The following is an 11,574-nucleotide window of genomic DNA, read 5'->3' as shown; positions in this document are numbered from 1 at the left end:
TCTGGCAGTAATGCTGAGAAGCAGGAAACAGGTGAAGGTAAGTGGATGTAGCACAGATCTGCATGCTTGGTAGAAGTTTAAGAGAGAACTACCATGTTTAGCATTATGCAATAATATGGGGGAAAGCTACAAAACAGGTATTACAACAGATGGCATTATTAGCCTCACAATGGTTAACAACCACCACTAAATATGAGACTGTAATAGGCTTTAGTGACCAAAATAAGACTTTCCACTGAAGATAAATACTTTATAGGGCACAGATGTTACAACTGACTTTTTAAATGTAGGCTAACTTGCCCGAGGGCTGGTACCCACTCACCGTCAGTGCTACACAGTTACTGGAGTAGTTTACACAGGATTACAGGGGGATAATCCATTTACAGTATTTAGAGACATGAGTCGCCATCTGTCTGTATTTATCTCAGCAAGGGAGCCGTCAGCACCGACTGACAGCAGCAGCACTTTTATGGTGAGACGAAACTGTCGGGGACGGTCTAGAGAAAGAGCTATTACTTTAATAATATTCCAGTTACTTTCTTGTAATTTAGCTAACCGCTGGATCACGAGCCCTAACGCGCTGGAGCCCGCGACCTTTAAACTGCGCGCGCACACTCGCCAGGTTGGTGAACTTTGCTGCCTTCACATGCCGTCGTGAAATCCGAGCTCCGAACGACAAATTTGCGATTTCATTTTTGCGAGACAGTTTTAGCTAGTCACAGTTAGTCCGAGGAAAAGTCTTGTGCCAAGAAAAACACTGCTTTTGCAGTAAGCTGTCAGAAAGGTGGGTGTAGGGTTGCAATGAAAAGAAAGCTTAACTGACCCGGGCTTGAAGCCAGATTCCGTTAATGTGACTAATTAATTTATCTAATTGGAATTTTTTTTGCCTAAAACGTTAAGGAAACAATAATCTAAATAAACTGATTTAGACTATCGTTGATATTAGAAGTGCAAAAATGCGCAAGCTTATGTACACACGCCCTCAATCCTTTTTTTCGACAGGGCGTGTGAACTTAAATGTTGTCTAGAAGGGACCGCAAACAAGTCTAATTGTGGATACCTGTGTCAAGTAGATATACAAAAATGTCTACATGCTACGTTTTTATCTTTTAAACTGTTCTGGCGATTGAAATTCTTCGATAAAAGAGTGAGTATTTTTTTTAAAATGTGTTGTTCTTAATCCTGGCACTGGATAGTTTGTCTCAGTCAGTAACTGAGGTTTAGCGTTTTGTTTTCTTCTTTGATTCAAGGGTTTAAGGACAGAGCGATGCTTTATAGATTTTGAGGCACCTAAAAAGGTATTATTTATTTCATGTTTGTTTGCACTGTACGCCTACTGAGCTATTCTTAATGTGCTTTTCAGGAGATTTTCACTGTGGTGGTGATAATGAATTGAAGAATCTGGAGTCTACCTTATGACAATGAACTTCCCAGACCAAAAGCCTGCCTTTAATGTTTGCTGTCATCACACAAATGCAGTAAACTTGTAAACCACCAGCTTTTGTCAAGAATATCTTGCCTTATTGCAACCATTTCACTGTACCAGCAAGTCTTCAAACATTTGCCTTTCCCCAGGTGCTTTGTCTAGCTACGAAAAGCATCTATTTCAGATTGTCCACAGTTTCTCTCTTAGCCAGAGAACCTCCAAATTTTCCAATGATGCGGACAGAGAGCAAAGGCCGAAGTGCCTCCCCTCACAGGATAACTTACAAATCTGATTTCCATGCTATCAAATGCTCATTCGACACTGGGACCAGTTTACAGCCAGGGACCAAATCTGCTGCTGCCCAGCGCTCTGCTGTGCACCCTAACAAGCTGGAGTCCAGCCTGTCAGAGCCCCTAATGTCCTGCACCAGCACCAGTGGTAGCACAGGTTGCAGAAGTAGAATCCACAGCACCAGGGGGACCAAAATCAGAGATAACATCTTTCTTCAAATGGACAGCCAGCAGTTGAAACAAGATAGCGGCCCAGTGCCAAGTTCTGGCTCCACGGTGCTTATTTCTCCCCCAAATCCTAGCATACAGCTCCAGACTTCACCTTTTCCTGGATCCAGGTGTTCAGTCATCAATTCCTCATCTGCTCTGAGCACTGTAACAACAAATATTTCTATCCCAGAATCCTCCCTGAAAGATAAACCATCCAGAGCGGAGGAAATTACGGATATTGACCGAGCTGCTCTGGCACAGAAGTTCTCTGTAACTCGAAGATTGTTTGAGAGCAAGATGATGGAAGATGGGGGTGGTGGAGGCCAGGTTTCAAAACCCCTGATTGCCAGGGGAAGCAAGGGGATGGAAGATGGGAAAGTAGAAGTCAACAATGTAGAAAAGGTGGAAGAGGGAAATGGGAAAAGGAGGAACACAGAAGAGGATGGCTTAGATAAAGACAAATCCATGAACCATATCATAAATGTTTCCTTGCTGAAGCCTTCTACACCATCTTCACTGACAAGGTGCCCTAAATCCCCCGTCTCAGATATTCCTGGCGATGCATCCAACAAGTACAACTACTTTGACAAAGACGATCAAATCAAAGTATCACAAACAGAAGGAGAAGCATCCTGTCTTAACCCCTGCTTGACCCCTGAGGAGACGCTTCGAGCAGAGTTGGTCAGCATAAAAAATGAGTCATCAGAAAGTGATGAGAATGAAGAAGGGAAGGAGTGGAAAGAGAATAAATGCTGGATTAAGGATCAAGTGACATATATTAGTATAGCTCCAGGTGAAGAGTCCTCAGTGGATGATGTGTTTGAGGAGCCTAGTGTGGAAACACAGGGACCTTACAAATTGGAAAACAGGGTGGTATTACAAGTACGAAATGTTGGACCAATTATTTCATCAGGAGACCACCAGAAGGAGCTGTCAGGGAGCATGACAGAGAAAGGAGGAACGGAGGATGGCAGGGATGTTGGAAGAGACAAGTATCTGCAGGTGAGTGAACAATGGGAGGGTGGAAGGGAGGAGCAGAACAGAGAGTTCGTAGCACGGGCTGAGGAGAAGTCGACAGAAGAAGGAGGCAACAGGGAAAAAATGACTGATGCAGTGGTAGAAGAGAGTTTTGGTGGGAAGGAAAGGGTCATCGTGCAAGAGAAGGAAGTTTACAACAAGGCTGTGGGAAAGGGCAAAGGTGGAGTGGAGGAATGTAGACAAAGTCAAGAAAAGGAAAATGGGAAAGAAGAGAAAAGTAGGAAGGAAGAAGGCAGAACACCTGAGCTGCAAGCAGAGTTTGCAACTGAGGAGGTCAAGCATGTAGCATTAAGAGGAGGTAGTGATGGAAACACTGAAGCAGGAGGCGGCAAAGAGGCCCAAAAAGAAGATGCATTAATCAGTGGCATTGAGAACAAGGCTTTTGCATATGATCAGGAATCCCAGTCCCATCCAGAGCTTTCCACTCCACCAAGACAAGAGTTGGAAAACCAGCTTTTGTTGGAGTATGAGGAAATTCCCGGTGTGCCTGAACTTTCCGACAAGGAGAATGAGGATGGATATGCCGAGAGGAAGGTCAAGTTCTGCTCGGCACCAATCAAGGTAGGGAAACCTTTGTGAAAAATAACGCAAACGTTAAGGGTTTGCAGGCTTTAAGCTACCATTGCTCATTTTATTGAAAGCTGCAAGGTCTGTAAAGTCATGCACTTGAGAAACTCTTTTGTCGTAGATTTGTGTGACTGTCAGTTCCAGCTGCTATTTGAATCTGAGTAAGCGAGGTGTTAGCCCAAAGCAATGTTTCTAATCCATTAAGAGAGGAGGAAAGACAAGATTCCACACGCTTCCCTCTGTCAGCGCTCGGCTCAGAGCTGCCTTTACACCGGAAAAAGATCCCGCGGCATTAATCTGGATCGATTATAACAAACTACTGTAGCAGTGGTCAGTGTGGCATCAGTAAATGTCATATGGAAGTTGTGTGTGTACACTTAGATATTTTGCAATCCTGTAATTGTTGGTACAGTTTGCTCAAGTGTTTGCATTTACTCGATCCGATGCTGGCTCTCACACTAACCACATTTGTCTGTATAAACAAGGTCTTGTTGTGTCAATAGCTGCAGATCTTTCTAGTCAGCCCACAGTGAACATATGCACCAGATAAGAATGCAAAAAAACAGGCATTTTCATTTAGCCTAAAATTGCCATCAATGTTAACCTAAGTTGAGGCCTTAATTGCATGATGAATGGTGTGTTTCAGGTGTACAACACCTATTCTAATGCAGATTATGACAGACACAATGAAGATATTGACCCAGTGTCTGCTTCGGCTGAGTTTGAGCTAGAGAAGAGAGTGGAAAGGATGGATGTTTTTCCAGTGGAGATAAAAAAGGGTTTGTATGAGCATCTGTTTTTCCTCTCTCCTCTGATTGTTAAACGTCTAATGATTTTTAGCAGTTAATGTAGCTAATGTAAGGATAAATTCCCAATGTCTTCACTACCTTTTTTTCCCCCCACACCCTCCAGGTGAAGATGGACTCGGCATCAGCATCATTGGGATGGGTGTAGGTGCTGACCAGGGACTGGAAAAACTTGGCATCTTTGTCAAGACAATCACTGAAGGAGGAGCAACCCAGAAGGATGGAAGGTTAGCTTTAGTGTCTTTATTTTTTTTTTCTCTGAATAAAACCAAGATAAAGGTAGATACTCTCCTCAGTCTGTATGTGTTTATCTCTGTAAGGATTCGGGTGAATGACCAGATAGTGGAGGTGGATGGAGTGAGTTTAGTTGGAGTCTCCCAGCTGTTTGCAGCCACAGTCCTTAAGAACACATCGGGTCTCGTCAAGTAAGTTACCACACAGCAAGTTTTTTTTTTTTTTTTTTGTCTGTGACACGTCCTGATTCTTGTTATGTTGAACAGCTTTGTGTATTTTTGCTGTTATCTTAGACCAGCGGTCCCCAACCCCTGGGCCATGGACCAGTACCAGTCTGTGGGTCATTTGGTACTGGGCCGCAAGAGTTGAGACTAGGATGTGAAATTTATGGTTTTCAGGGGTTTTATCATTAACTCTGTTTCCCTGGGTCTTTTCCCGTGTTGTAGTTGTGTCTTATTTTGAAAGAAATATTTACCATAGCGACCCGAGAGCACTAAGGGGCAGAGAGGAGGACGTTACTCTCAATGTTGTTGGCGCATTTCAGGAGAACGCTGCTAATAAAGCTACACAATTACACAGTGAATTTGCTTTTATTATTATATTTACAAAATACCACAGTTTTTGTCTTGGTTGTATCATTTTACTTGTTGTATTTATCCGCGACACCTTAAAGGCTGGTCCGTGAAAATATTGTCTGACATTAAACCGGTCCGTGGCGCAAAAAAGCATGCGGACTCCAACATCGTTTTTTTGGTAAACCGTATATAAAAGTGTGTTTGTGCACTTCTTTGATATTCCACTTTAAAAATAATGTGCAAAGATAAGTGACAGGGCCTCCTAAGATGTCTAAAAGTTGTATAAAGATGAAACAATGTTAGTGCTATAAATAAAGTCTTCTCAGATATTTTTAGTCTTTTATCATAAGGGTGATATTGTATTTGCAAGTTTAACTCGGTTAACACATAATATATTCTTCACAGTACTGTCTAAGATTTTCTTAAGTCTGCCATAGTGTGCAGGATTGTCTGTCAGCCCTTCAGATCATAATGAAAAACACTAATAGAAACATTTTAATTTCTTTTATAATAAACACTTGAGCACCTCATATTGTAGGTTTTGGATGCCATCTGGCAAATCTTTAAATGCCAGAAATGAACACATCAGCTCATTATTTCCTCTTCATGACACCCTCATGTGGTCTGTCTTTTCACACAGCAATGTTTTGGGGTTTTTCTTCTGATATAAACTTTGAAGCAACATTTATAAATCGCATCCAACATTTTTGGATAATCTGAGTGTCTGTAAATGCACCGACATTTAGAGCATGTTTAAAAACAGTCAGCGCCTGCAGCTATACTAATGTACGATGACAGCGTACCACCAACACTCAGAGTACATTTTGACACGCCGCAGCAGGATGAACCCGGTAGTAAATAATAATGACGAATCAGTTTCCAGTCGGCTGCTTTAGTTCAGGGGTCGCCTTTGTACTTTTGCACTTGTTATCTGTGTTTGCTGACTGGCATTAGTTGTCATGCCATCATTAATGTTATTGGTGACACCTGAAAAGTGGGATAGCTCCTCCTAGTGAGGATGAGAAAGTGAGAAGCAAGGGGGCACAGCTGCCAAATGGCAAATCCTGCTTCATAAACATCACCGCTTATGACTTGCAAGAGTGCAGCGATAATATGTCACACCAGCTGATGAAAGACAAAGAATACATCAGTGTTTCCTTGTCTCTCTCAGGTGCACTTTAGTGTTTGAAAGATCTGCCATGAGTCTGCAACTTAAAAAAGCATCCAGAATGTCTGCTGTAAAACGCACAATTTAACACAATCTGCACAGGTGTGTGGTGAGATGGAGTGATTGATCACACCTGTGATTGATTTCTGGGGATTTTTTGTTTTTTTCCCTGCAGGTTTTTGATTGGCCGAGAGAAGGAGGGGGTGGAGAGCGAGGTGGCGCGACTGATAAATGAAAGCCTGGAAATGGATAAAAGCAGAAAGGTGTGTCCTCTTGTAGAAGTGGGGGAGGTTGGCTTGTTTTAACTATTTCTGTTCAATTTAACTGTGCGTGTGTGTCTATATGAAGAGAGAAAGAGATGGCAGAAGAGTGGAGGACAATGATTGCAGCATATCAGAGAAGGGCTTGGTGTTTGATGAAGAGGAGGCGGAGGATGACTGCTGCGAAGAGGAGGATGTGTCCGCTCTTTCGGGTCTAGACAACTACCAGCTCTGCCTCAAATACCAGCAGGTACTCTGTGTTCAACCAGAGGTTTTAGCTTGGATTCATATTCTAAAACTAAAAGAAATGCTGAAAATCTGCGTCCTTTCTTGTAATTGTTAATATATCCAGGTTTATTCATGAATTTGCTCTTTAATGTGCTTACAGCTTCAGTCCAAACTAAGAAGCAAAGCAACCCAACTTGAGCACACTAAAGAACAGGTAGGTCACTCAGTTGAGGTTGAGGCTCTGTGTCTCACTCGCAAACCAATGACTGTACTCACTTCAATACACTACCTTCGCATCCAAATTTGGAAGCCTCTGACCCATTTAACTGTGTATGAGACGCCACAGAGTGGAGTTATTAGGACATGGCTGCTTTCCAGCACTCCTCGTCAAGCCCTGCTTTTTCTGCCTTTGACTTGAAGTAATCACCACTGTGACATAACTGGGTTGGTGAAAGCCTTTCTGAAAGAAATCTTTCTTCTGCGTTGAGTTTTGACTACTTCAACAGCTTTGATGGCACAAAGCAAGAGGAAATGTGTCGTTTCTCCAACAAATGTCTTGACGCATACGATCTAACAACATGAAGGCCCTTTTTTTTTTTTTGGGAAGACATTTTTTTTCCTCTTGTGCACATGACATGCTTGCATTGCATAAAGATAGTTTTGTCTGTTTCTTAGTTAAAGGCTTGGGAGGAGCAGCAGGCCTGTTGGGAGAGCCAGAAGGCTGACTTGGAGCAAAAAGTGGAGGATGGAGAGGACAAAGCAGACAAACTAGAGAAGTACGGTTGAGCAGCTTCAATGCTCTGTCCCATTTTTGTGATATTTTTCTAGAGCGTGTGGAATAGAAAAGCATTTTACCGGAGCAGGCATGAAGATTAAAGGCTGCAATTGGAGACTGTTGATAAATACAATGAAGATTATGATGTGGGTTGATAAGGTGCTAATGAATCCCACTCTGTTTATCAGGTATTGGCAAGAGGCCCAGACCCTGTGCAGAGTTGTAAGCCAGCGACTGGCTGATGCCCAGAGCCAATCAGAAAGCCTGGAGATCAAATACAATAAGGCCAAGAGACTGGTCAGAGAATACCAGAGCAGGTACTCATGAAATCCTGCTAACTCCCTAAAAGTGTTACTAGTGAGCATGCTGTGCAAGTTAGTCAAACTGCACCAAGGTGTCTTACATGTGACTTAATGTGTTTTTAAGAGAGGAAGAGGGGGAGAAAAGGGAGGCAGATTTGAGGAGAGAAATGGAGGAGAAGGAGAGGCAGCACAGAGAGATGATTGAAAAGCTTCAAATCCAGGTGAGGGGAGGCTTTTCAGTGCTTTGAGGATTTATTTACCTGATCCTGACATTTCTCTGTAGTCATTGTTTCTCATTGTGTATCACAGATTGCACAGCTAGAGGGAAAAGAGCCAGTATCTGAGAGAAAGAGCCACTCAACTGACACTTCAAACACCGGTGAGCATCAGTTTTGGTGACAGTGAAGTGTCTTTGCATGTCTGTTTGACTCGGCAGCTGGCTCTACATATTACTGATGATAAATTATATTTTATTTTTCTAGCTTCAGAAGCGGAGGAACACTAAGCTTTTTGAGTTGTCTAATGCAACTTCAGTATGGAAAATTATTATGTAATTTAAATAGGCTTTTATGCATTTGTCTCAGGCACAGACTGGTCGATTCCAGTTCCTAATACCAGCCGTTTAGACTCCAGCGCTCACAAAGCCAGGGCTCAGCTAGCCCAGAAATCCAAGCGCCAACCGCCTTCACGAGACAAACTCAGAGAGAGCTTCAGAAAAGGGGTAAGGAACAGTTTTGTTGTCTGTCTTCCTTTTTTTTTTTTTTTTTTTTTTTAATATGAAACGGGGGTGAAAGATGCAGTTTCTAGCTGTGATCATGTCTTCTCTCACTACAGGAAGAAGGGGCCCTGAAAGCACAAGAGGGACGGTCACTGTCCGCACCCACAGCGATCCGAACCAGTAGAAGCGACGTGTCCAGCACCTCATCGTTCCCAGCCTTCAGTCCTCAAGCTGCAAACAACTCAGTCTTCACCCCTCCAATCTACATCACGGATACCACCCCGTCCTCGCCGAGCAAATCCTCCACCTCTAGAAAATCCAAAAGGAAATTTCCCGACTTCAGGTGGCGGCTCTTTTATTTTGACTCACACTTTCTAAATTTAAAGCCTTAAATTGCTCTTCAGCCTCAGAGTTCTGATGGTTTTGCCAAACATGCTGAATATGGCACTGAGTAAAATTTTGCTGGTTGTATTTTTTTTTTTCTTGTATTTACTCTTTAAAGCTTATTTAATATTTCTTTTAGTGGCCTTCGCAAGTCTCTCAGCAAAAGAAGCGAAAAACGCAGCAGGACGTCTGTGAGCAACAGGTGTGGTGACACTAATATGGGTGGGGGGGGAAGAATGTTTTTAAAGATGTGAACCTAACATCTGTTTTGAACACTACTGCTCTTGACAAAGATGAAAAATGTGCATACGTTTTAATATACGTTTACTGCACATTCACCCAGTGTGTGTGTGTGTGTGTGTGTGTGTGTGTGTGTACATATATGTTCTTCCCCCCCCCCCCCCCATTTTTGCACATGTCGAGGAGCGTGTCAGGCTACATTTCACTGTGTGTTATACTTGTATAACTATGCATGTGACAAATAAAGAACCTTGAACCTTGAATGAGGGCATAACTGCTCTTCTCCAGGGCATCCAGTGATGACCTGTTGGATGAGCCCGCTGAAGTCTCTCCATCAGGCTCTGTCACCTCCATGCCCTCTTGCCTGCCATTTCCTTGGTTTGGCGAGAGAGGAAGAGAAAAGGAAGAGGAAGGGGAGAGTAGGCGGGAGCGACTTCGGTCTGTATCCAGCAGCAGTTTGCCGTACCTGACCACCTCAGGGAGAAGACAGCAGGTAAGAAAATGAACCCACAACCTTCTCAGCGTGGCCCCTTCTTCCTGTCTCAGCTTTCTGACGTAGAGCAATCTCATACAAACACAACCTCATTTCAAATTGGCTTGCATGCTTTTGTACATATGCAGTAGATAATGAACTATCTAGGCACCCCAGTTTCATTTCTGTTGGTTCCAGAGTATTGGCTCTCCAGTGGGCTGTTCCAGTATGGTGGGTCATGTGTCTGATCACTCCCTCTCTGGACACTCTCACACTTTCACCTTTTCTTCCACTGAGGTGAGTCTATCCTTCCCTTTCTTTTCTTCACTCTTTGCTTCCCCCCGGGCGTTCTGTCCAGCTTTCACACACAGGCTCTTTAACCTCCTAGGACCTGGCATCCACATATGCAGACATCACATTTTGGGTTATTTAGACCAAAATACTCAATTTTGCTTTACAAGGGCCTGATATCCACTTACGAGGACATTATACTGCTACTGTTCTATCAAAATTTTAAACGAATATCCTCATATGTGGCTCTTTTCTTAAAAACAAAAATAAGGTTAAAAAAAAAAATCTGGTAATTCTTTGTTTTGACGTTCTTGGGCCCCAATATGCCCAAATATCAAAGAGAAATTAAAAATGCATGCCGTGGAAGAGTTTGGGTCTTAGGAGGTTAATCTCTTTAATCATAGCTTCCTTCTCCTGCTATATTCTTTCATACCCCTCAGACTTTGGACGATGACCCAGTTCCCACGAACAACAACAATCAGTGGCAAAGTCGACCCGTCTTGGAGTGGAATAACCAGCAGGTGTGTCTGTGGTTAATCGCTATGAACATGGATAAATACACATCAGAGTTTGCCGCCAGGAGTGTGGATGGGACACAGCTTCTCAACATGGACAGTGAGAAACTCAAGGTCAGCAGATGAGCTACTGCTGTTGGGGGCAGGAGCCAAATGTTTTGTTGTGGTGTAACTATATAGGACGATTTATTGTGGACTACTCTGCTCTTCATGCTGGTTGCAGTGTTTCTTAGTAATCACAACAGAGTAGCCTTGATACAAAGTAGTCCAAGTGATTGAGGTTTTACACTAACAAATTTTAAACTTGCTTCTTGTTAAATGTGAAGTCGGTCCCCCGTGTGAGGTCCAAAACGGCATGTGTACCAAATCCACTAGTACCCCATTTAAACACACACTTTTGTTATCAGGCTTTGGGCGTGTGCAGTCAAAGTGACCGTTCTGCCCTGAAGAAAAAGCTTAAGGAAATGAGGAAGAGAGAGGAGAAGGACCAGAGGAGAGGAGCGAAGAGGCTGAAGGAGGAAAAGGATAAAGAAAACGTGGACAGCGATGGCAAAGAGAAGTCAAGGATGATGAGCGAGGGGAAGCCCCTGAAAGACGAAAGACGCAGTGGAAAAACTGTAAGAACAGAGTCGCTCCTGTGAAGGAAAGACTGAGATGAAATGAGATGTACACCACCAGCATGAGTGTGTGTTTGCGGTCTCTCGCAATCAGAACTGCACTTCTACTGAACTAATAGAAACGTCTAGATCGACTGAACACATCTGTAGACTTTAAGAATGAGACCATTAGTCTTCAAATCAGCACTAAGGTTCAAAGCCACAGCACTTGCCTCCTAGGTATTCCTTTAAGTGTGAATTAACTGTATTGCAGTCTGCTTTTTTTATTTTAAACTTGAGTCATAATTTATCCTTTTAATATTTAATGAAGTGCTGATTTAAGCACTCAAGTATTTGCTGTACATGTTGGGTTTTTTATGTCTTAATAAATAATGCTTTCAGCATCTTGTTGTTGCTAATGCTCATTCAGTGTAATCACACCCAGGGAACACGGATATTTAAAAAAAAAAAAAGTTTAT

At 42.8% G+C, this 11,574-nt stretch overlaps 1 protein-coding gene across 1 annotated transcript; it reads left to right on the top strand.

The window, feature by feature from the left end:
• The first annotated feature begins 707 nt into the window (after nucleotides 1–707).
• On the top strand, nucleotides 708–11,438 carry LOC308383311 (uncharacterized protein). The gene is made up of 19 exons (XM_080861183.1): nucleotides 708–784; nucleotides 1,003–1,147; nucleotides 1,364–3,525; nucleotides 4,178–4,310; nucleotides 4,444–4,564; nucleotides 4,658–4,762; nucleotides 6,490–6,577; nucleotides 6,663–6,824; nucleotides 6,963–7,016; nucleotides 7,478–7,578; nucleotides 7,766–7,894; nucleotides 8,004–8,100; nucleotides 8,189–8,258; nucleotides 8,464–8,600; nucleotides 8,714–8,940; nucleotides 9,121–9,183; nucleotides 9,510–9,714; nucleotides 10,425–10,613; nucleotides 10,907–11,438. Exons 3-19 carry the CDS (start codon nucleotides 1,657–1,659, stop codon nucleotides 11,138–11,140), a joined length of 3,984 nt encoding a protein of 1,327 aa, XP_080717309.1. The 5' UTR covers nucleotides 708–784; nucleotides 1,003–1,147; nucleotides 1,364–1,656; the 3' UTR covers nucleotides 11,141–11,438.
• Nucleotides 11,439–11,574: the final 136 nt, after the last annotated feature.

This window comes from Rhamphochromis sp. 'chilingali' (genome assembly GCF_963969265.1).
Source record: "Rhamphochromis sp. 'chilingali' genome assembly, chromosome: 16".
Classification (NCBI taxonomy): Eukaryota; Metazoa; Chordata; class Actinopteri; order Cichliformes; family Cichlidae; genus Rhamphochromis; species Rhamphochromis sp. 'chilingali'.
The sequence above is the reverse complement of the archived record's forward strand: the minus strand, read 5'-3'. Positions and strand labels throughout refer to the sequence as shown.

Coding starts and splice junctions, on each gene's coding strand:
- LOC308383311 (XM_080861183.1), top strand. CDS start 1,657: ATGATGCGGACAGAGAGCAAAGGCCGAAGTGCCTCCCCTCACAGGATA. Junction 9,715..10,424: donor CCTCAGGGAGAAGACAGCAG/GTAAGAAAATGA, acceptor CATACCCCTCAG/ACTTTGGACGATGACCCAGT. Junction 10,614..10,906: donor TGGACAGTGAGAAACTCAAG/GTCAGCAGATGA, acceptor TTTTGTTATCAG/GCTTTGGGCGTGTGCAGTCA.